This window comes from Numida meleagris, chromosome 2 (assembly GCF_002078875.1).
Source record: "Numida meleagris isolate 19003 breed g44 Domestic line chromosome 2, NumMel1.0, whole genome shotgun sequence".
Lineage (NCBI taxonomy): Eukaryota > Metazoa > Chordata > Aves > Galliformes > Numididae > Numida > Numida meleagris.
This window is the reverse complement of record NC_034410.1, coordinates 18,531,779-18,554,986: the sequence shown is the minus strand read 5'-3', so window position 1 is coordinate 18,554,986 and position 23,208 is coordinate 18,531,779. Positions and strand designations below refer to the sequence as shown.

At 34.8% G+C, this 23,208-nt stretch overlaps 1 protein-coding gene across 1 annotated transcript in view; it reads left to right on the top strand.

Moving 5' to 3' along the window:
* The window catches only part of MALRD1 (MAM and LDL receptor class A domain containing 1), a 223,310-nt gene continuing 200,875 nt past the window's right edge, over nt 774–23,208 (top strand). Inside the window, exons 1-8 of the mRNA XM_021388959.1 lie at nt 774–936; nt 3,780–3,917; nt 7,240–7,334; nt 7,413–7,571; nt 10,204–10,297; nt 14,104–14,247; nt 17,748–17,905; nt 22,382–22,474. Coding sequence (XP_021244634.1) covers nt 774–936; nt 3,780–3,917; nt 7,240–7,334; nt 7,413–7,571; nt 10,204–10,297; nt 14,104–14,247; nt 17,748–17,905; nt 22,382–22,474 — 1,044 coding nt within the window. The remainder of the gene's footprint in view (nt 937–3,779; nt 3,918–7,239; nt 7,335–7,412; nt 7,572–10,203; nt 10,298–14,103; nt 14,248–17,747; nt 17,906–22,381; nt 22,475–23,208) is intronic.

Sequence of the window (23,208 nt, the reverse complement as noted above, 5' to 3'; positions counted from 1 at the left end):
TTTTTTTTTTTTTTTTTTTTCTGGAAACAATAGACATCACTAGCAGTAACACAAACTATGCTTTTTTCCAGAAAATACAGGAATTTAGTCATCTGGAAAACATTAATAGATAGTTCATTTATACAAACTGTGTGTTTTGCCATTGAAAATCTGATACCTTGAATACAGTCTTTATCTATAGCTGTAGCTCAAGTAAGTAATAAATAGATACCTCTTTAAACTATTGGCATCATTTTGTTTACAGGCCTTGAAAATCTTTCTGTTCCTGTATCAGTCACTTGCAATCCATGTGATGCAAAATCAGTGCTGAATTTCTTAACAGCGTTTTTACAGCTGATGCATAACCTCCTCATAAGTTTTGTAAGCATCTGCTAAAACCCTATGAGGAAAGAGTTCTTTAAAATTCTGGTTACTTAGTAATTCTCCTGTGTGGTCATGTTACTTTCTTATCTCATGTGTGCAAGCTATCAGGCAATAAATTCTGTCAATAAGTTAATGATACACACTAGACTTCCACAGCATGCACAAAAATTTTTTAGTCATAAACAATGTTATAATTTAGTTAAATATTATTCAAAGACACGCCGGGTTGAAAGTCGCTGCTTCAGGGAAGCCATGTTTCATTGAGCTGTGGGTTTGGAAAGTGGCATTCTGAAAAAGTCTTTGAGAGATGTGTGAAAACGCTGACTTTTTTTCAGAGATACTTCTTAACAAATACTAGGCAGTAAGAAGTATTTCTTTTCCAAGTGAAAGTTTGGATAGTAGCATACCCCATGAACAAATCCATATGCTTTTGTCTGTTATACTGTGTTGCTCTGGCAGATATTTGTTCACCTACAGGAAAGGAATGGCAATGTGGTGGTGGCTGCTCTGCTCCAGCTGGGGAGTTGTGTGTTTTCACCAACCAGTGCAGAGGCGGCAGTGATGAGAGACAAGGTAAGCCTCAGTGGGCTTAATTGTATGCATGATACATTTTGATAACATAATCTGGCAGTAGTGGGAACTAGGGGAGAATTCTTCATGTCAGAAAGTATTTGAGAATTATTATTCCTGCTTCTCCTCTTTCTTCTGTCTCATTTTCTTCCTTGATTTACTTTTTGATGCTTCAGTTTCAGCCTACATACTGTACCTCATCATAAGTATTTGTACTGATGCTATATAGCAAAGCGAGCGTCTCCTCATCTATTTACAATTCAAAGGATAGTTTACAAATATTACTATCTTAATTTATGTTAAAATTATTTTCTAAAATTCAGATTTTATGCATTATATCTGTGTTAAGGCTTAAGAAAAACCAGCATCCTTGTAACTAGAGTCAAATACTGTAAATTGAAATGTTCAAAAGATATACTTTGTTTTTTCTGGGAGGAAAAAGGGGGATATTTTCTTGAATTTATGAATGGATAGTCCTAGCTTAACCACTGTAACATCAAGAGACTATGAATATAGTTGCTGCTGTTTTCCTTTAGGGAATTCTAACAATGAAAATGAATTTGAATGATAAAGTCTGAGTAAATTTGCAACAGAAATGTACTATTTCCAGAACAATGTAACAAAACTGTGCTGAAAATTATTTCATGCAGTGCATAAGATAGTCCTGCTCACTGAAGATCATTGATTTAGAGTGGAAGGACTTGGATTTGTTGTAACTTCTAATTTTAATTAAACGCTTATTGAAGTTCTCCTTACTATGCAGCAAAGGAAACCACTGCATTTGTTGGATTTGGGGGATTTAACTTTTATTTTAAAATCTTTAGGTGAACTTGTGTTTGTCCATGCACACACGTTAACTGGAATATGTAAATTCATCTGATATCTGGGAGGAAGAGTAGCAAATCAAATCCAGATTCCTTCAGCTGTGTGCCCAGACACCTTGAAATTTTCTTTGGCAATGTGCTTCTCATTTATCCAAATACAATCCAGATATATGTTTGGTACAGAAGTTCAGAATCAATTCTGGGATACTTGTTCTTAGTTCCTCTGCAAATAAGACAATAATTAACACTGTATTTTGTACTAACAAACTCTGTAACTTCATTGTGCTGCACTAAAACATTCCAAATGCCACTGCCTGAAAACAATGTCTATTGAATTCCCTGATGATAGATTTTGGTTTATTTAAAAAAAAAAAAAAAAAAAAAAAAAAAAAAGCACTTCCTCTAGGCCTCATCTTGTATTACGCTTATAGACTACACAACAAGATATACATACTTCCATTAATTTTTATGCAGGCTTTTTAACCATGTTTAAGTGAATACCACCACAGATAAACACTTAAAATGAAAGTAGAGAAGACTGCACCGAAGATCAGTTGAAAAAAAAATAGCATCCTATGAGCTGTGTGCTAGAAATAAATGCCAAAACATGTTCCAGGTAAAACAGGGAGATGAGGAAGAGCTGTGGATCTCTGAGTGACAGGCTGTGGACTCTGTGGCTGCTTAGATAATGGTCTGGGTTGCTCCAGGGCAGAAGTTAGCTGTCAAACATGGAGAGAGAGATCAGAGTGTCAATTTGAATGTTCACCCATCTGCCATACACTGTTCTGATCTGGGAATTTTGCAAAGTTATTTTTCCACTTCTGCTTTGCAGTCATATGTTTGTGATAGGTCCCTGCTGTTCTGTCTGTACCCTGAGCAGATTTGAGGATGTTTCTGCACTGAAAATATTACAAACATGGAATGTCAGATAGTTATTTAGGACTTCAGATGTGGTTTTTTTGTGTTTTGCCACAGCTTTGGAAAAGAAGTGGAATAATTATTTATTCACTATTTATTTACTATTATTTATTCATTTAATCCACTAAAATTTTATTGAAAAATATTCACTATAAACAGTCTTAAAATATTTTGTTCTTAGAATATCTGCAAATGAAGTTTTGTAAGCAGACGTACCTGAAATAAAACCTTAAAAAATAACTTGTTTCCTCCACACTTGGATTTTTTTGTGTGGATTTTTTTTTTATGTTTATTTGTATCTAATTCTGAGGAAAAATATATAGCACATCCCGCATACTCTCTTTCTGATCTTTTCCTCTCTCTCTTTTTTTTTTTTTTTTTTTGGCATATATGTCTTCCAGCAAATGTTTTCAAGTTAGATTTCCTGTGAAATTCCCTTGAAAAACAATTATGAATGATCAAGGATTTTCTTATTGAAAATGATACTGTTCTTACTGTTATGTACATCTTGATGTTTTCTGTCTATTTGAAAATTCCTAAGAAAATACTGAACATTATTTTGTGCATTTCATGTAATGTGAAACAGATACGCTTCAACTGTGTTTGTGCTTTTGATGAATTACTGAGGTGCTTCAGCCACTTCAAGAGCTGAAGTATAAAAGCAGCAATAAAATGTTGGTTGATGAATCAGTCAGTCTGCACATTAACTTGATTCTGGAATGCTTCTGTGAATTATATCTATTTTCCCCTCTATAATTAACTGTTGCCATAAGTTGATGTGAATATGAAAGCAATGAAGTTGGAGATCACAGTGTGACCTTAAAAGATGAAGTTGCAATATGATTTAAAATGATTAGTGAACTGTGATAACAACATAAAATAGACCAAAAGTATTATGAAGGACCTGGCGTGAGCAACTAATTTGCAATGCTGCATGAAGGCAATGTAGTCCTTGTATCTAACCAGAATCCCACTTAAAAGGCAGAGCCTTACTTTGCCCTTCTCCTCTGCATGAGAGAAAAAGCTGACAAATATTTTCCACAGAGTGCATGAAATCTGGATGCAGTCCCACATATCTGCCCTTCCGAATTTCTTGCAATTTAGGTTCCTCTGAAAAATGTGATTTTGAAAGTGACCTCTGCAAACCTCTTCATGAAGTGAGTTTACATCCTGGATGGATTAGAAGAAACGGCAACTCTGGTGTGGGACCTCCATATTCTGACCATAATGGGAATGACAGTAGTAAGAATCCTTGCCTTCGCTGAAGGAATCATGGGCTTTTACAAGTTATTTACTTCTGTATTACTTGCTTAAATTACTATTTTCTTGATAGATCTATTGGGTTCTGACATGTCTTCTGAGATGAAATAAAAACCTGGACACAAGAGCTTTCTAGGTGCTAATAATCAGAGTAGTCTAGAATTCTGGGGGGGGATGGAGGGAAGGAAGGCGTGGTTGAAGGGAGGAGAGTGGAAAGAAACAGTTCCTGCTCGTGGCTCTTGTTGTCCTGGAAGAATAAGTAATCAATCATCAAGAGTCACATTTATCCACCTGAGTGACTCCTACCTGTTACCTGTTACCATGTCATAATGTCAGTCATTACATTTTCAAATTTTAGAAATTAGAATTATTAATTAAAATAATTAATTAAAATTGAAACCTTGAGATATATTTGAATCTCTTCTTTAATTGATTTTTGAATGCCGAAAGAGTGTGTATCTGTTGTCTGTGACAGAATAATTTGAACGAACATTTGCTGTTTCAAATATTTTGAGAAAAGGTGATTTTGGATCTGGGAGTAGGAAGAGCTTTCATAGCCTATCTGAGCCAGCTTCTCTAAAACTTATTATATTGTCACTGTGTATCAAAGATTGTCTCTCAAAGGAGTAATTAATTGTTCCCTGTCCCCAGAGATATATATCCCTTATATTTGTCCTGTTGCCAACTTAACCTTGCTTTCCAGAACCTGTCTTCTTTCTTCCGGAATACTTAAATTTCTTCATAACTTAAATTGACTTGAACCAAATTTTTAGCTATAATGCATTTATTCCTGTTTTCCAAAGCTGTTAGAAAGCTTGTTTGTAAGAAAGCAAAGAAAGAGGTTAACAACTTGATGGAGAACTCTATTATCAAAGAAAAGATGTGAGCTTATCATCCAAACTGCTTAATTATCTTTTCTGTGTTTTCTTTCATAGTCTCTTTCTCCTTATCCATCCACCCCCACTCACTTCTCACAAACGCGGTAGTGATTTTGAGTCCTCGGTACATGCAAAGGAAGGCAGGCATAAAATGTTAGAGAGTATACAACAATATAACTTACAGAAGACTAAATTATTGCTATGAGACTGACAAGCCTATAGGAGTTTTTGACCTCACTCTTAAACTGCTATGATCTGGGGGTGTGGAAATTTGTACTATTCTCAAGCAAGCGCTACCTCTTGCGCTCTGCATAAGATACCAAACAGGTAACAGTTTCATTTAACAATTAATGTGAATTGTAGACTTAGAGGTGAACACCTGGAGAAGTTGTTGTTTGGTTATGAATATCTCATGTGTTGGAGCCAAATGAATGGGGCCAGGCTCTTTTCAGTGGTGCACAGAAAGAGGACAAAGGGCAATGGGCACAGACTGGAGCACAAGGGGTTCCGTAAAAACATGAGGAAGAGCTGCCTAGCTGTGAGGATGACAGAGCACTGAACAAGCTGCACAGAGATGTTATGGAGTCTCGAGAGATATTCAAGGCCTGCCTGGATGCTATCCTCTGTAATCTATTGTAGGGAACCTATTTTAGCATGAGGCTTTAACTTTCTGATCCCCAGAGGTCCCTTACAGCCCCTATGATTTTCTGGTTCTGTGATATGCTTTTAATAACTTTCTGCTTATATAGCATACAAGCACATCTTTCACCATGTATTCTGAAAATAAGACTCTTTTCAAATAAACATTAGGTTAAACTGTTTTTAGCAGAAAAATCTAGGTTACTACCAAAACTTTGTGAAAAAGTAAAGTAAGATTTATTTTAAGTGCATGAGTTAAAAATCAAGAGTTTTGCAACATGAGACTGGAAAATATAGACTGGAAAATATTTTGTACGTACAAAATGAAGTCCTGCGGTAGAGCATAAGAGGGAAGAGTTCCTGCCATCGTGATGAGTAATTGCACGCAAATTATCAGCGAAATCATTTAACTGATTTAGTTAACTGATCAGTTAACTGATTTAATTCTTTACTAGCACTCAGCTGGTTCTCTTTAGCTTTGTCCACGTGGTTCTTTATTTTCACGGATAATGTAGTTGAAAAATTTAGTGACAGGCACTTTGAAATCCAAAACAACAAAACTTTATGAATTGAAAGCTTTTATATCTGCAGACTTTGAATACAAAATTACTGTTCAAAGAATTTTTAAAATTACCAGTTCTGCCCCATCTAAGTAAGACTTAGAATCTGTGGTAGGTGAAATCTTTTTTTTTTTTTTTTTTTTTTTTTTGTGGTTTATATGTATTTATCTTTAGGGAAGCAAAATAAAAAAGTCCAAAGTGAAAAACCTGATAAAATTTTGCTGTCAGAGAGAGGGCCTTACTAACCCACCAAACCACAAAGTAGGAGGAGTATGCTTGTGGCTGACAGGCTTCAAAAGTACTGATGGAGTAGCTGTGGAAGGCCTAAAATCTAAAGGGAGTGCAGCAGTGCAATATGCTTCTCTGGAAGGAACTGCTCACTGAGCTGGACTTGTAGTCCTTTGTCAATGACTTTCCTCTTTCTCTCCCTCCCTTTATTGCACCTTGCATCCTTTAAATATAAAATTCAACGTATCTGAAAACTTCATGTTATGGAAGAGCAAAATTTAGACTAGTGGTATCTGATATTCTAAAATGGATGGAGATGTGTTAGAAGATGTAAAACAATCATGCTAGGAAGAGGCATAGTTACAACCACATTTCCCTTACTCTTGTTGAGCTGCTATACTTTCAGGTAAGACAAATGATTTTTTATTTTGTAACACGAGGAAAATGGTAGATTCTGAGAATGACTCTTCCTTCATTTGGGATCCAAGCATGGGGATACCACAACCTCCTCTCTGCTGTGAGGAAATTTCCTGAGCAGCCAGAAGCTTACCCACATCCTCTGGAAGAGCGGAACACTGTAGCCTCCTCTCACATCTTTCTCCACCTCCTTAAAGTCTTGAGCTGTTGTAGGTCACAACGGTTTGTTGTTTGGGCATGAAATATGCAAAATATTCAGTTGTTTAAGTCCTTTGTTCAGCTTACTAAGCCTTAGCTTTTTTCCAAAATTTTGCACTTTATTGAGAACTTAAGCCAGAAGCTTAAGTTACGAAAAATTTTGGAAGCCTACCTGAAATTTATCCTGAACAGAGAAGTGGTATATCAAAATGTAATATGAAGAAAAGCTTGGCATACAATAGCTATGAGTGTGCCATGAATCTTTTTCATGGAAAAAGTTCTAATTGGCTTTTTAGTTACTAATTCATACTTGAATGCCTCTTTTCTTGTTTTACAGTTATATTTCCCCACATTTTATGTATATATATTAATTTTTTTTAATAGCTTATTTCCTTTCATTATCCTCTGAAATGGGATCCTCTTCTGCAACATTGAGGTCCAATGTCTTGCTTCCAACTGATGAAGAACACATTTGCCAGGTATTTTGATGCATAGTGCTTTATTTTGGCTTTTTATCGTAGCACTTCTCTGGAACAAGTGTAACTTTTTTGTCCTAGATTACATTTCAGTATTGGATCAGTCAGGGTGGAGTATTGATGGTGGGGCTTCAGAAGCACTCTGAAGATGCTATTAAAAACATCTGGCTTGATTCAGGAGACCTGCAAAACCAGTGGAAAGCGAAAACCATCACGGTTAATAGCACTGAAAATTTTGAGGTTGGTATTGTGAGTTGACTGTAAATTGAACATAAAGGTAAAAGGTTTCTAAATTCTTTTTTTCTAGTAAGGCAAATCTAAATATCCTGTAAGTGGAAAGCATTATCACAAAATGTAAAAGAGATCAGCTAGTTGGAAGCTCAGGACTGGCACTAATAAATGCTGCTTGTTGTCATTTTTTTGGTGCTAAAGGTGATGATATACCTCACTTAAAATGTGCATGTGTCTTAAATAAGAGTATCTTATTGCATTGTAAACTACATACCTACCTATAGAAGTGATATACTTGGGATCTTAACCTTCAATAAAGTATGCTTTTACACTCAATCTAACTGCGTTGTTAAATTGAGGTTTAATTTATAAGTGTATTGTCTATGAAATACTATTCTATACTGATAGCTTCTGCTCTCTTGAGATACATCAGGTGAGAAATACTGAACTATTCATTGTAGCTGTGCTTTTCATCATAACTTTGACCCTTTATCACAGAATACATTTGTATGATGTTGTTGCTTAAAGCAAGTTGTTTAGCATACAAACCTGAAGGCATGAGCGCACAGCCTCATTTCCATAAAACATAAGAGTAACACAATTACTTGACTTGCAGGGGTAAAATTGTTAAAGCATTCAACAAGATGTGGAGTTTTGAAACAATATTTCCCTGTACAACTCTGGCTGAGGATGTATGTTACAAAATACATGCACCCAACTCAAGTATCAATGTTGTTACTTGTTGAAAACTTAGTTCTATCTGATATAAGCAGTTGTTTAGTGATGTGAGATTGTACTGGAGGGGTTTCCTTCTATATTTATTTTTCCATTCTTCGTATCATTTAGAAAATTGACTGCCTTTGGGGATGATCAATAAAATATGCCATCTTCCTGCCTCTAAATTTCTGGATCAAATCCTAACTAGGTTACAGATTGCAAACCTTGTTATGTTTTGGCTTTTGTAAAGCGAGCTGGCACATCCAACTTTAAAGAGACAGATGTCAACATTTCTGCGGTAATCATTACAATTGTCTGAAGGAATGTTGCTGGGCACCTCACAAACCCCCAAGAACAAGGCTGTCTTTCTTTGGTTGCAAGTTTTCCCCACAGTGACAGCCTGCAAGATGCCAGTCATTCAGTTTACTTGCGCTTCTGAACTTTTCCTTCTATGAGATCTTTAGCCTTACAGGGCTGTCTGTGACATTTTTCAAGAAAATGTTTCAAGTTATGCACAAATAAAAGAGTAGAAAGCTGTTGTCAAATAACAAGTAATCATATTTGTTCTCTGCATCAGCATGAAAAATTCCTGTTGAAAAAAAAACATTAAGACATGCTGAAGGAAAGAATAGAAGAGGCACCTTTCTAGAGAGATGGGATCAGAGTTGCAGCATTGACTCTGCTCACATTCTAGTCAGTAGCTACCCTTTCTTGGTATCTGGCTTCCTTCTTGTAGCTAAACACTTTTAATAGAAATAACAATTTGTCATGGGAGAAACCTCTTTGGGAGTTTAAGTCTCTCTTGCTGTATGATACTGGGATAATTTGCCTTTACAGGCTGCAACTCCTCTTGTGCAGGTCAAATACATATTTAAAATAAACCACACCCTCTCTATGCCCTCTCCTGTACCTTCCCCCCAATTCCTGATTTCCTTCCTGAATTGTGTAATCTTATACAGTGAAACACTACCATTGATGATAATTTAAAAGACAAATGCAGGTATTTTGGTACAATCTCTTACACTCAGATGACACACAAATTTACCCCTGGACTCTAAAGCTAATATTTGGGAAGTTACTATTCATATAATACTGTGCATTCACTATTAAGGGCTAGATTATACCTCTAGACGGATTGTGCCTCTAGAACTCTGGGAAAGACTAGAGTGGTAACTTTCCAAGAGACAGGGAATAATTTAGAGAATGATATTTGTATGTTTTGTCATTGAATTGCTTGTGGTTTTGTATTTTACTTGCATCCCTAAAGTAGAAAACTACATTTCAGAGACTTTTTTCAGTTTTCCGTTGAAAAAGAACATAGTTCAAGTCATGAGACTAGTTTACTGAATTATTCAGTAGCACAGCCTATCTTCATACGCATCTGTGCTTACCCCTGATGTTTAGTACTGTGAATCTCTGCTGCTTTCCAAGGAGCGTGGTTGCTCAGTTCCCTCCTGCTTCACTGCAGTAAGTTAAAATCTGGCTTTAAGACAGAAATGTAAAATATTGGTAGCTTCATCTAAATAGAGGATGTTTTTAGGAAAAACATCACTATTGTAATATTGGAACAGAATAAGTGTTGAGTTTTGCTTTTCATTCTGGGTACTCTTCAAGGTTTGTTTTGCCTGAAAACTTGTTGGTGAAAGGCTTCTAAACTGAAAAGGTATTTGGTGCCCTAACTTTGTTCCAGATGTCTGGTAAATTTTGAAAACAACCAGAAAACGTTCATATTTCCAGTCTCTGAGGGAAGAATTGTTTGATAAAACATACAGTCAGTTTCCTAAATGTTATGATCCCTCCTTAGATTTCAATGTATTTTGCTGTGGTTCCCAGATCTTTTCTATTAAAATTAGTTTGATTTTGCTCCTTCATCTGTTGCACTGGTGAATGTAATTTCTTGTTGATTTCATGTTAAATTCTGCAGGTTATCTTTTGTGGGATGGTGGAGAACCAGGTACAAGATGAAACTGTTGCTATTGATGATGTTTCTTTCAGTGAAGGATGTTCTCTAGCTTCTGGTAAGCATGCTTATTTTTCAGGAAATGTTTCATTTTTCTTTGCTTTTCTCTTTGATTAGAAGAGAAACACAAAGGAAAGAGATCCATATGGTACTTAAAGACTTTCTTAACTCCGTGTTTTTACGTGACTAATTTCCATTCCTCTAAACCATCATCTGTCAAATTACATCCAAACATATTTACAAAGAGTGACAATAAACACCTCAAGAAATCTAATATGTTACACTATACCTGCACAGGAGAGCACTAAGTTGTTATTGGGCAGAAAGAATCTTCAGCCAAAATCAGAACAAAGATCTGATATTTTCACATGGCTCAGGGAAAGCCTTAGAGCTGAGTTTAGGGAAATTCCCAAAGCACTTGTGTTTATTTTTAAATAAGTGAAAGGTCCTGCTCCTCAGCTGTATGGAAGATTATTTTGTTCTGCTCTGCTACATCCAAGTGTCAGGCGGTCAATTCTGCAGCTGAACCATCGGTGCATGTTGAGATTCTTCAGTAAAACATTTAGTCTTTCACTTTTTAACCCAACACACTTTCATGGGAAAAGAATGCAACCCATCCTAGCAAAAATTGCATTACTTGCTGCTCTCTATTACAGAAGGGGATTGCAGTGTGGTACCCAGGCCACAGCCTCAGCTGAGTACAGTTCTGGTTCAGAGCATCCCTTTTCTTCCTGCCTCTGAGACCTAGCAGAGACTGTGAGAGTATGGTCTTTAAAGTTAATGTGATGTAGGGATGCTGTGTTCGACACGCATACAGTTACATTTCAGAAACAGGTTTTTTTTCGTTTTTGTACTGTAGTTTAAAACGAAGATCTCTGGAGGTCCCATTGAGAAAATAGATGCATGTGGTTAATATTTTTGAGTGCTGAGCAATCACAAGCAGATTGTAGTTAAGACCAAGGCATGAATCTTAGTGTAAAGATTCAGGCAGGCAAAGGGGATCTCTGTTGGAGAAAAAAAGTTTGAGCTAATTGAACTCAGTTGTATAAGTCTTTCCATGTTTTGAGTTTTTTTTTAAATGAACCACTGCAGAAGCTAAATTCATATAAATGTTTTCATGTTGATGCCAGTCTTGCTTTTCTGTTTCGTAGAGGTTTCCTAGCAGTACTACTTAAATTTATAACTATGTGCGTACTCGTCTATGAACTCAGACAAAGTTGAATTTGAAATTGGCAATGAAAAGAGGAAATAAGACACATGTGGTATTCTCCCTCCTTCCTTGGAAGATTTCTGCAGATAAGAGACCAGGCTTAGAATACAAAGGAAAAAAATCAAACCATTGCCAGAATCTAGCAATGTACATGATTACTTGAGTAGTTCCTGTGGGTGGATATAAGTCTCTCTGTACAAATATACTGATTTCCTATTTTTCCATTAACAAAGTGCTTCTAAAGCAAACATAAATGAAAAGCAAATCAGTCACAGGGATGAAATACTGTCTCAAAGAGAGGAAAACATTAAAAATAGAAACAAATACATGTACTCAACAGAGCCTATAAATCTGTGTGCTAAACTTACCTTAGATGACAACTATTGAAATATGTAGTGAGGTATACAGATTGAGCTACAGCACTAAGTCATAGTCCAGTAAGAAGCCAATCTTATTCTGTGCCTCCACATTAGAAGTGAACTTCATTAGGAAACATCTAGGTTGTGCTCAACAGCTAAGGAACAGGTCAAACAATTTTAATTTTCTCCCTGAAAGAGTAATTTTACTGTTGAACATCTTCCAAAAATTAAAATAAAATGTCAGGCTAATGATAGCTTGAATTTGAAATAGCTTATTTCTGTAGTCCTTAAGGAATATCTGGTTAAGCTTTAATGCAATTGAAGTGGCCTTTTTCTAAATTTGTAGATAAAATCCATATTTTTAGTATACCTTTCAGATTTTCAATGCCAGTGTAAAAATATGTGAACTGTGCATTTGTACTCATTAGTATGACAGTGTTGTTAGGATCACGAATGAAGTAGCTTATGTATTTGTGTTTTAAGGAGTTTCCTGATCCAAACTTTGATGGGTAAAACCAAATGTAATTTCATAAAGTTTTGAAGTCTTTTCTTCTTCTACCCCTCGATCCCCAAACTGCGCTTTTGCAGTCTCATGTCCAGTTTTGAAAGGGAGATTTTTGTATATACAAACAATTTGAAGCATAACAATTTAAAATATCCTAGTCTTATTTTCTTCCCAACAGTTGTCAGATTGCTTCAATTATCACACAAGATTACTATTTTAACTATCAAATAGAAAATAGTAAAATTATGTTCTGGAACAGATGTAACATGATCTCCTCTAATTATAACTCTACCAGACATTCCATTCAAAGGTTTTATATTCTTATCCATGTGTCTACAATTGCCCTTAAGACATCTGTTTTGAATACTGACAAAGCATATACAAAGAACTCCTTTACTAGGACTGATTTTGCCATAGGCATAAGAACAAAGACCCCAAAGGCATGAAACTGAAATACTGTAAGGGAGAATGAGGTATTTGTGTTGTCCTCCAAAAACTGCTGGCAATACAAAAACAATATATCTTCTCTGCAATACTAGTGTGATTTTTTTCATTTTTTTTCCCCTTTTTATCTCTCCTGGAAAACTGCAGTACTGTATACATACAATTTCTAAAATTTGTAAAAAAGTCCAATATGAATTTTTACAACTGGCATCATCTCGGCTAAACGTAACTCCTTAGTTAATTCTTTTCATGTAAAGATGTAACCTTTAATATATATATATATATATATAAAGCAGAGCTTGGTGTGAGGTCATTAGAATGAATTGTTGTGGGGATGGGAGTAAAAAAAAATACTCAAACCAAAATGTTAATATTACTGTTATCTGATGTTAGAGAAAGGGTGTTTTGTTTTAAGAGACCAAGATTATTTGCAAAGGGAAAATCCTCAGATATTTATAAATGAATTTAAGTATGCAGAATTAATTGAAACATTTCCAATAATTAGTGTTTAACAATGAACTCGACTCTCCCTTTGAATTTATTTGCAACTCTCTTCAACTGTTGAAATTTGGCAAAATCAATCTTTTTATGAACCATTCTAGGATTTTGCATTTTCCTTGGGAAATAAGTTGCCAACGAGTTCTTCACAGTTGATGCACTTGGTTGAAGAAAAGGGAATATTCTTATGCAGCACTTCAATAAATGGAGGAAATGACAGGTTTATAGCATCAGTTGTCTTTACACTTTAATAATGTTGAGAAGTAGACATTTTTGTACTGCCGTTCTGCTTAAAATCATGATTTTCTTCCTCTAGCCATGGTTAATTATACATCATTTTACAGCTACCTTCTGACATCTCAAACGTCAAGAATTTTAAAATTCTTAAAAATGTGGTGGAGTGTTCAAAATTTTTTGGTTCTAAAATGAAGTCTTTTGTTGCAAGCATTATGGAAATGTTGTTAAACTAAAATTCTCAGTGTGAAGAGATTTTATGGTGGCATCATGTAGGAAAGAACATAAATATTTTTCTTCATCACATGTCATTTTTGATGTTTCCTGGCAATGCTTTTTGTGGGAATTAATTTACCAAGGTTGCAATGATCAGCTAACATAAATACCAGCCCAGTGCTCTGAAAAAATCATTCACCTTTAAGGAATGTTTTTTTTTAAATACTATTACTCAAGACAGCAGCCTGAAATACTACATAGCTCTCACTGATAGCCTGAACACTTGAGGAAACCAGAGGCAGAAAAATTGGCATAGTTTAGCAGCACATTTCCAATGAGAAATAGTCTGATAAATAATAATTTAAGAAGCTGAGTGATTGCTTTCCTTTGTCTCTTAGCACTGCAGACTTCCAACTTTGAGCTTGACATGTGCAAGTGGAATTCGGATCAGCCAGTTGTGCCTGCTTCATGGGTGCAACTGCAATCTGGGCACAAGGTTGTCTCCTGTTCCTCTTTGAAAGATCACAGAAATGACAGTGAAGGTGAGAACCTTGAGTTAATGTGGAGTTGCTAGCTGTTGTTAATAATTTGGTGCTTTTTGGGAAAAAGTGGTGACCCACTGTGGAAATAGAGCATGACCATGACAAGTAATTGAGAATTTATAATTAATTTAGATTTTGCTTCAACTATTTAGTAAGGATGCTGTGAGCATGTGTGCTGGTAAGATGCGGAAGATTTTCCTGCAAGCATTCCAATATAAACCAATAATCAGTTTATTCTCCAGTCAGTTCTTAGTATGAGATCTGTACAACAGGTCTTTTGTGAACTTAAATTCATCGAAGTCCTGGCACAGTTCCTTTGTTTTGTGTATTTTTCTATTGTTTGCAGTTTTGTTTTGATGCCTTGCTGTATTACTTGTGTGGTACCACTCTGAGCATGTAGTCAGGAAGTTCATTTTAAACCTTTACAAGTGAATAGAGAAAAAATCATTTTAAAATGTTTATGACTTTAAAGACAAAATAACAGTAATACAGTTGAAATTTTCAGAAATAAGGAAACTTGTTTTTGAAACCACTGTGTGGTGCTTATCTACAGATTTATGTAAAAAGTCTTTTGAAAGGTTAATAGATACAAATGTGCACGATGCAACATGAAATTGAATTGCCATGCCAGCTAAGTGTTTGGTTTTTCAACAGAGACTGTTTTCAGAGGGGCTAAGTAGCACTAGTTTGTAATGGTGTAATTTGTGATGCAGTTTTGAGGAAATTATAGCACATGCTCACAGCAGACTGAAGGATTAGGTATTGTTTTGGTTTGAGAAAAATTTTTAAAGTAATTTTCAGCATTTATTTCAATACACTCTAGTAACTGCAAGCCAAGTTACAATAAAATATTAATGAAAAAGTGTATACGTTCTATTAAAATGAATTTCTGAAAGATAACATTTATGTACAACAGAGAGCATACAGATTAGTAAAACTGATTTTATTTTGAAAAGAAAAAGATCAGTCATGGTACCTTTCAAATTTCCACAGGAACATCTAACAACAAGAAATAATTGGTATTGCTATGAGCTAGTAATTGGTATGGCTTTCTCTTTTATAGCAATATTTTCCTAACAGAAATGACACTGAAATTATGTAAGTAGCTTTTACAGGATCAAGTTTCAAGAAACCTCTAGAGAAGCAGAACACATTCTGAAATGTCTGTTGTGTAGGTGCTTGAGCATTATGTATAAATATTGTACTGAGAAGACTGAACGCATTACACAAAGAACTGGTTGGAGAAGCTCTCTCTGTCCTTTGATATCATAAAGGAAAAAAGAAAATGTGAGAACAAATAAGTGTCAAAACAACACACAGCAGTTAAGTCTTCATTAACTTTGGAAGGTATTGAAAAATCTGAACTATGACAGTTTATCTTTCAATATATTAATAATTTCAACTCATGCAGATTTTTAGATGCATAAATTAAAAGGTGAGATATTAAATAAAATTTTAAAAACTAGAGAAATAGTACGCAAACAGCAAAAATATCATGTTTGAAGGCTCAGACATGCAATGCAAATAGAGCTTGACTAAGCTTTAGTTTCTGATTTTGATCAAAGCTTTTATTACTATAAATAGAAGTGAGGTAAGAAACTAAATTACAAAGCAGTGATCTAGACAATTATATTTATAGAGAAAGGATTGCTTATAGGTTTTGAATAATCCCCTTTTCTAGGCATTCTTAAATTTAATAAAATGTTTTGTCCTTGGCTGACTTTTTCTTTGTACTTCTATTGCTTATTTTCTCTAGTGTTGTATTGTACTTTCTCTATAATTTTTCTATTAATTTCTCTAGGATCAAAGGTTCTTACAGAGGTTTTATATTCTCCTTTAATACTGTTCATAAAATACTTTTCTTTAGTATTGTTTCCTGCATGTTATATCGCTTCCATAGTTTATTCTTATATTGGACTAATCTACTTTCCTCAATCTGGGATAGCACTTTTTTTATTTAATAAGAAACTAATGGAACCAATTCTATTTGTAACAAAAGCAATTTTTACGAAATTGAAGAAAAATAATCAAAGATAGCTTCATGTCTTTTAAAACTGGTATTTTATAGGTAAGTATTTTAAACTTGAAAAAGTATAATCATTAGAATATTTTTTCTTTTTTTTTTTTGGCATTAGCTTTTTCGTTGGTATTGTTTTTAAGATTCTTGCTCCTGACTTGGGAGTTCTTCAAAATTTATCTCCAAAGAGTAGAAACAATGGTAGGTCAGATTTGAATCTTCTTCCCCAGAGTGGCCGAGTGGGAAATTTACAAGGGAGTAGCTGCCCTGCTAGGGAAGAGAACTTGCTAGAAAGGAAAAGCTCCCAGTCTTAGACTCAGTTTTATTTGAAGGCTCAGTTGTTACTGTAGAAATTTATAGCATAGATTAAAAGTCAAGAAAATCTAGCCGAACGGCTTGAAGCTCTTTGATGCATTTATTGATCTCTTTCAAATAGAATGGGTTACATCTGTAATATTTTCTTTCCATCATGTTTAACTGGTGTGGATGTAAATTATGAGCCACAACAGTAGGGAACAGTAAGAAATTACCCCCATGAAATTGCAAGCATGTATTTTGGTGTGAAAGGCTGCATAACACAAAGAGTAAGCTGACAACAAAAGGAAAAGACTGGTCTGTTATAAAATCAGTTTTTCCTTGTGAAATGACAGTTTCTCCCTACAGCTTGAAATAACTTTGGTAACATCTGCATCTGAGATAACTTGCATTCAGGCACATGAATATAGAAACTTCAAATTCAAGACCTTTAATAAGTCAATGTTTATTATTTTGATAGCTGCTTCAGAAGACAGCAAAACATTTAGTGTGAGAGAGGAGGAACAAGATCTGCTATATTTGATAAAGTATTTAGCCTTTTTATTTCTCACAGATAAAAGACATTGAAGGGATGGAGCTCTCTTTTAGATCTCTGTAGGAATCCTTTTAAAAAGGGCACTAGGTCAAGAAGAGCACAAATTGCTTTCCTGCTGCAGAGGGAAAGACAATATGCTCTCAACACTGTTGCAGAAATTCTGGCTGAGAACTAAAGACCTTGATTACATGTGGTGGAGATGCTATTGCCTCCTGTAGCAGTAAGGCAGAAGAACAATTTTCCCCTTATTTTGAAAATTCCACAGAAATATTACTGTAAAAGATATTTCCTGGAAAATGTAATAGGAAGGAAGAAAACCAAGTTTCCAAATACATTTGAGATTAGGTATCAAAGTGTGACTGCTTACAGCTTTTAATGCACAAAGTGACATGCTCAAGATACTGTCAACTGATGTCATTCTTGGTTTCTGGGGCAAATGCGCATAGATATCTAACTTTTCAATAGGAAATGCTTAGGTAACATCCAAGTCACATCATCAGCACGTCAATCAGATTCCACTGTAAGAGGAATGGGGCCATGGTTTAACTGCAGCAAAGCAATCCTTATTTTCAATGGCTGAGACATACAACCTATGTTTTGTGAAAAATTGCTTTTTTTTGTTTTTATTTTTAGGCCATTTGGTATGTCTAGAAGCTAATGACAGTGCATTATACAAAAGTGCTTATCTAAACAGCTCCATGTGTCATTGCTCCAGCAAGAACTGCCATTTTCAATTTCAGTACTCCATGGCAGATAGCAGTGTTCTCAAGGCAGTACTGTATACTAATCAGGTAAGAAGCATGTGTTCATTTTCAAATGATCAAGATGCACAGCCCAGCTTTTACCAGCCAAACTGCAAGGAAATGCACATGATACCACGTGCTTACCCTCAGTTAGTTTGTGTGAACATTCACTTTGTATTGTTTTTCCCAAAAATTGCATTTTACAATGCAATTGTAAAACCTGAGTATTTGCCTGTCTGCTGTAAATTAATGTGGTGGTGAATGTTCTGCAATAAGACTTGAAGAGAAAGTTCTAACTACTACAAACTGAAATGATTTGGGAATTTCAGGGGAAAATCTGTAGCAGCAGAATTTCTAGTGCCCCTTCTGCATTGGAAAGGGGAAAATCAGTGGCAGGAAGGCTTAAACTATGCTTGTTCTCTATGAAAGCATAGGATAAAGTTACTGACTTAGTATGTCTGGAAAGCTCTTGCGTACCCACCTGATTAGTTTTGCTGACTCTTGCAGTGCAATAATTTTCCATTAGTAGATACAATAACCATGTCAATCTGAAACACAAATGACAATTGAATAATAACAGTTATTTCCTTCTTAGCTCCCTTGTGTTGTGTAATCTTTCTGCCGATGGAATGTCCTATTTTGAAAGTCTTGTTTAACAACTTAATATTGAGGCTGTTATACTGGTACTTAATGAAAGCACGAGGCAAGAGCAGGACAGCTGGTCTTGCTAATGTCTCTCATATCTTGATTGTGGATTTAAATTATTTTTACCCAACACCACAGGTATTTAAAAAGACTGATCTAATTATTGCTTAATTAGTAAAGCTAGAATGCAAAAAACCATGAAATATAACACTGTCAAGGGGTCTAAATATAAGAACATGTAACAAACATCTCATTTCTCTTCCATTACATCTTCAAGCATTCATGAAAGACTCCAGGCTCTTGCTCTTTTTTTTTTTTCTTTTTTTTTTGGTCTATAAAGAGAATTGTGTTTTTCTGTGACCTGCTGCCATATCAGGGAACTATAATGTAGTTAGTGTTCTGGTCAGAATACATTGTGATTTGGACCATAATACTTGCCAATAAATTCCCAGGTATGATGCCTATTGCAACCTTGAGACGCATTAAGAATGCTGATTCCTATGGTTTGCTTAAGAAGCAACAATGGATCCTATTTAACAGTTACTTTCCTGGAAGAAAAAAAAAAAAAGCAAAATATGTAAGCCAAAAAACATGAGAGAACTGGTATTTGAATTCAGACTCACCTGGAAGTCTTCTTAAATGAATGGGAGGAGTAGCTTTTATATACTTTGCTTCTTAATTGCCTATGAAAAAACAACGAATTTTCAAAAGGAGCCAAATCCTGAGAAGCAGAAATGGGAATCCAATGCTGATTCTGATTCCAGAAAACAACAGGATCTATCCTGGAGGCTGTCATTCAAAATATCCTCTCAGTTGTATGGTCCAATAACATGCAGTTTTCTCACATACACTTTTGCTATTTTTCATGGTTAGAACCTCCTATCTTGGAATAACTCTTACCATGGCTCTATACAGATAAGCCTGACACAGCAACTGGATTGCATTTAATGTACACCTCTCAGTGTACATCTCTCACCAATATATTTCTAGCCTTCCTCACCCCTTTTAACAGAGAGGCCAGAGATGAGTAAAAATATTTTCTAAAATTGATATTATGACATTAGATGGATGATAAGGAATTTAAATTGTTCTTGGATATGGAGTATAGAGAAAATTAGCTTTTTTTTTTTTTTTGGTACTTGCACCAAACCTCAATTTGCTTGAAGAATCTCCTGTGAGATTTTTAAAAGCCTGAAAGTCAAGACGTTTCCATTTTTTTCAATGTTGTTTATAATGTCAAGAAAAAACAGATTACACTGGCTGAATGTGACTTGCTCATCAACAAAATCAAATAATGTAGGTCTCTCATTTTTAATTCTCTATATACTTACAAAATGATTGTTAGCAATTTGTTCCAGGGTCTTAGGAGTTGTCAACGTTCAGCCAACTGAGCTGTAATTGTATTGTCTGTATTTTTCCCTTACCTATATTAGAGAATGGAGAGAACAAAGGATCTGTAGTATCCTCACAAATTTTCAGTTTCTTGTTTGCAGTAAGATATTTCATTCACTATGTATCCTTTATTTAGTACTTCCTGGTTCCCTCCCAGTTTCAGTGCTTCAGGCACATGCTGAAGATGATTAAGATTGCCAAATGTGAAATAAATATATATTTAATACTCTTCTGTTTCGGCCCATGATTGCATTCACATTTGGCAATCTTAATCATCTTCAGCATTTGATAAATTTAAAACTTTTCCATGGTTTTCAGTTTTCAAATAAGATATTGCTGACTTCAGTCTATCATGTTCTCTCTATTATTCGTTTATTCTTCCAATTAAGTAATAAACTTATATTTCTGTCTTTTACCTTCTTAACCTTTATGTCTTTTATGACTCACAAAATAGATGTATATATATTAAAAAATAAAATAAATCTCAACTTATGTTTATATGTGCAAGCATGTTTTTTCACTAACACGTTAAAATTTCTGCAAGTGTTCAGCAACTCTGGCAAAACCCATGCAAGTACACTCCTCTGCAGAAATAAAAGGTTTTGCATTAATCATTTTGAAGGAACAAATAAGAATTTGTTCCAAATTACTCTGAGATGAACAAAGCTGGGACAAAATGATGAGTGCAGTTGCACAGCAGTATGTGAACGTATCTGTAGAAAAACGTCAAAAATAAAAAATGTTGTAGTTTAGAAAATGAGCTGATAAGAAAAAGTCATGATAATCTCTTTCATTCCTCAAATCTGAGTAGCATTATCTTAGGAAAAAAATTATAAGAAGAAACAAATCCTATAATTCTTGTTCATTTTAGTCTTACAAAAATTGTTTGCAGATAGCGTTATATCAGCGTAAGGGGAATAGACAGAAAGTATTTTGAACAACTTCCCTGCATCACCAAAATAAATCTTAGGGGAAAGTACAGTAAAATTGATACATTGAACCTTCCAGAAGACAGCAAGGGAAGCAAGGAATGTGCTAGAGAGTCTAACCCGTTTGTACTGAAGTAATGGAAGAAACACTACAGAGAAACATTGTGAGGAAGGAAAACATTACGTACTATTGTCTTCTTAGAGTTGAAATCAGAGGGTAATGTAATGTCTGATACATGTTACAATAACTGACTTGGAAAGTTGCTGCCTCTGAAATGATTTGCCGATTTCATTGTGAAAACAGCCCTAGGAAGTCTGGGTTATGGTGCATGCAGAAAAATCAACAGTTTACTGCTACAAGCTATCTTTATTCAAATACACTGGGAAGAAAGGCAGCCATGAGGATGGGTGCCTCAGTGAGCTGAGGCTTGTATATCATATCTCTTGTACAAATTCGTTCTTATATCATTTTATGCTTGGAACTAGGTTAGGGTTTTGGCTTAGCCCTGTCTTGCAGTTTTCCAAAACTAATTTTTGAATACTTAATAGAGATTTGATCTTTCAACTTTGTTAAAATGTCAAAACAATGGAAACCTTGGTAGGAAAAGAGGATAAGTACTTGTATATTGCAAGGCAGAAAAAAGAGAACTCTCCTTGTCTATGGAATTTCATATACCTATCATATTTCTGTTTATTCATCTCACATGAGGTAAACTTTTTTATTCTTTCAGCTTGTCTCTGTACAACATTCTTTCTCTTATCCTGCTTCTCATCTTTTTTGTTTGGTTGGTTTTGAATTGCTTCTAATTCTGTAATATCCTTTGTGGAAAAGATATGAGCAGTACTTTGCATAGTATCACAATAGGGGTCTCACCTCACAGTTGATTTGTGTAATTGTAAGTCTGTTCATATCCTATATTAAATTTTCCTATTCTTTCCCTTCTCCTCCCCTTTCAAAGGGGGCTTTGAATACTTGCTTAAAGGGATCCTTAGCATGTTTGGCACTCTTGCTATCACTTTCAGGAGGTAAAATAAAAATGGGAATTGAAGTAACTCAAAAAATTACTCAGACTTTGGGTAGTACTCTGTTTCCTTTACAGATTAGAAAAATATATGTTTTCATTACAGTTTATTGGGTAATTTTGACAGACCTCAAAGTTTCTTTCTAAGAAAGAAAACTAAATCTAATAGTAATGCAACTTACAAGGAATAGTTATTTCTAAAAGAGGAGCTAGTGTTGAGAATGCCATGAAAACATATTGTTAAATCCAGCAATAGTATGGTTTAATTTACATATCATTAATTTTAATTAAATACTACATTAGCTTCTGAGAATTAATGGTAACCCATTTAATCACTGTAAATATTTCTGTTTGCCTCCCTTCACGAAGACTTTGATGCGAAGTTTGCAGATGAATTTCTGATGTTGTATTTCCTCACAACTACATAGGTGGTAATGATCTGGCTAGGATATAAAAAAAAAAATCAATTACAGTAAGTGACTGGTTAAAAGAATGTTAAATGATAACTTCATAACATTATATTCTACATTCCATAGGAGGAGCTTGTCTTGTGGGAAACCAACATCGCAACTAACACGGAATGGGCCAAAGCATATATACAGATACCAACAGGGCTAGAAAAATTGAAGGTATGAGTGAAAAAGACAAGTGCTCGATCTTTTGAAAATGCTTTGCCTTGTTGTTTATAAATTTTCTAGGATATGTAGGACTTTGTTAAATTTATATATATATCCTGAAGGGCTCTGTTCTTCATTACTTCAGTTGAGTAAAGCTCTGATCATAGATCAATAAAAATGGTGTACTTACTCTCAGCATGAAACTACTGGCAACATGGAAGAAAATGCATTCACATATCAGCACACTTTAGTAGATCAACTAAGTCCATCTTATTAACAGCTCATTTAAATACAAATGCCATTAAGTGGATGATGTGAATGATTGTGTGATTTCAGTAGAATGACTTGAATGAATAATTGACAGTATCTTCCCCTTGATTTTTTTCTTTTTAATTTACAGAAAAGAATTAAAGGCTTCTATTTTAAGTAATTTTATGGCAACATTTGATTTTCATAATTCTGTAAGTTACTTTTATAATTGACTGTCTCAACAATCTGTTGAGAAGGTGATCTCTGTGAAAAGACAAAGGCCAAGCCTATTGCGAGCATTGACATTTTGACATGTATTGGATGTATTTCAGCAAGGTGCTGTATTACAAGTACTTGTCACCTGCATCTCCTTTTCCTTTAAGGAAAAGTATATATAAAGAATTAGATGTATATAAGATTATCTCTAATATCCCCCCCCCCAAAAAAAAATTCTGAAGAGGTTTTATGCAGCCAAAACTTTGCTCTGTTATATAAAA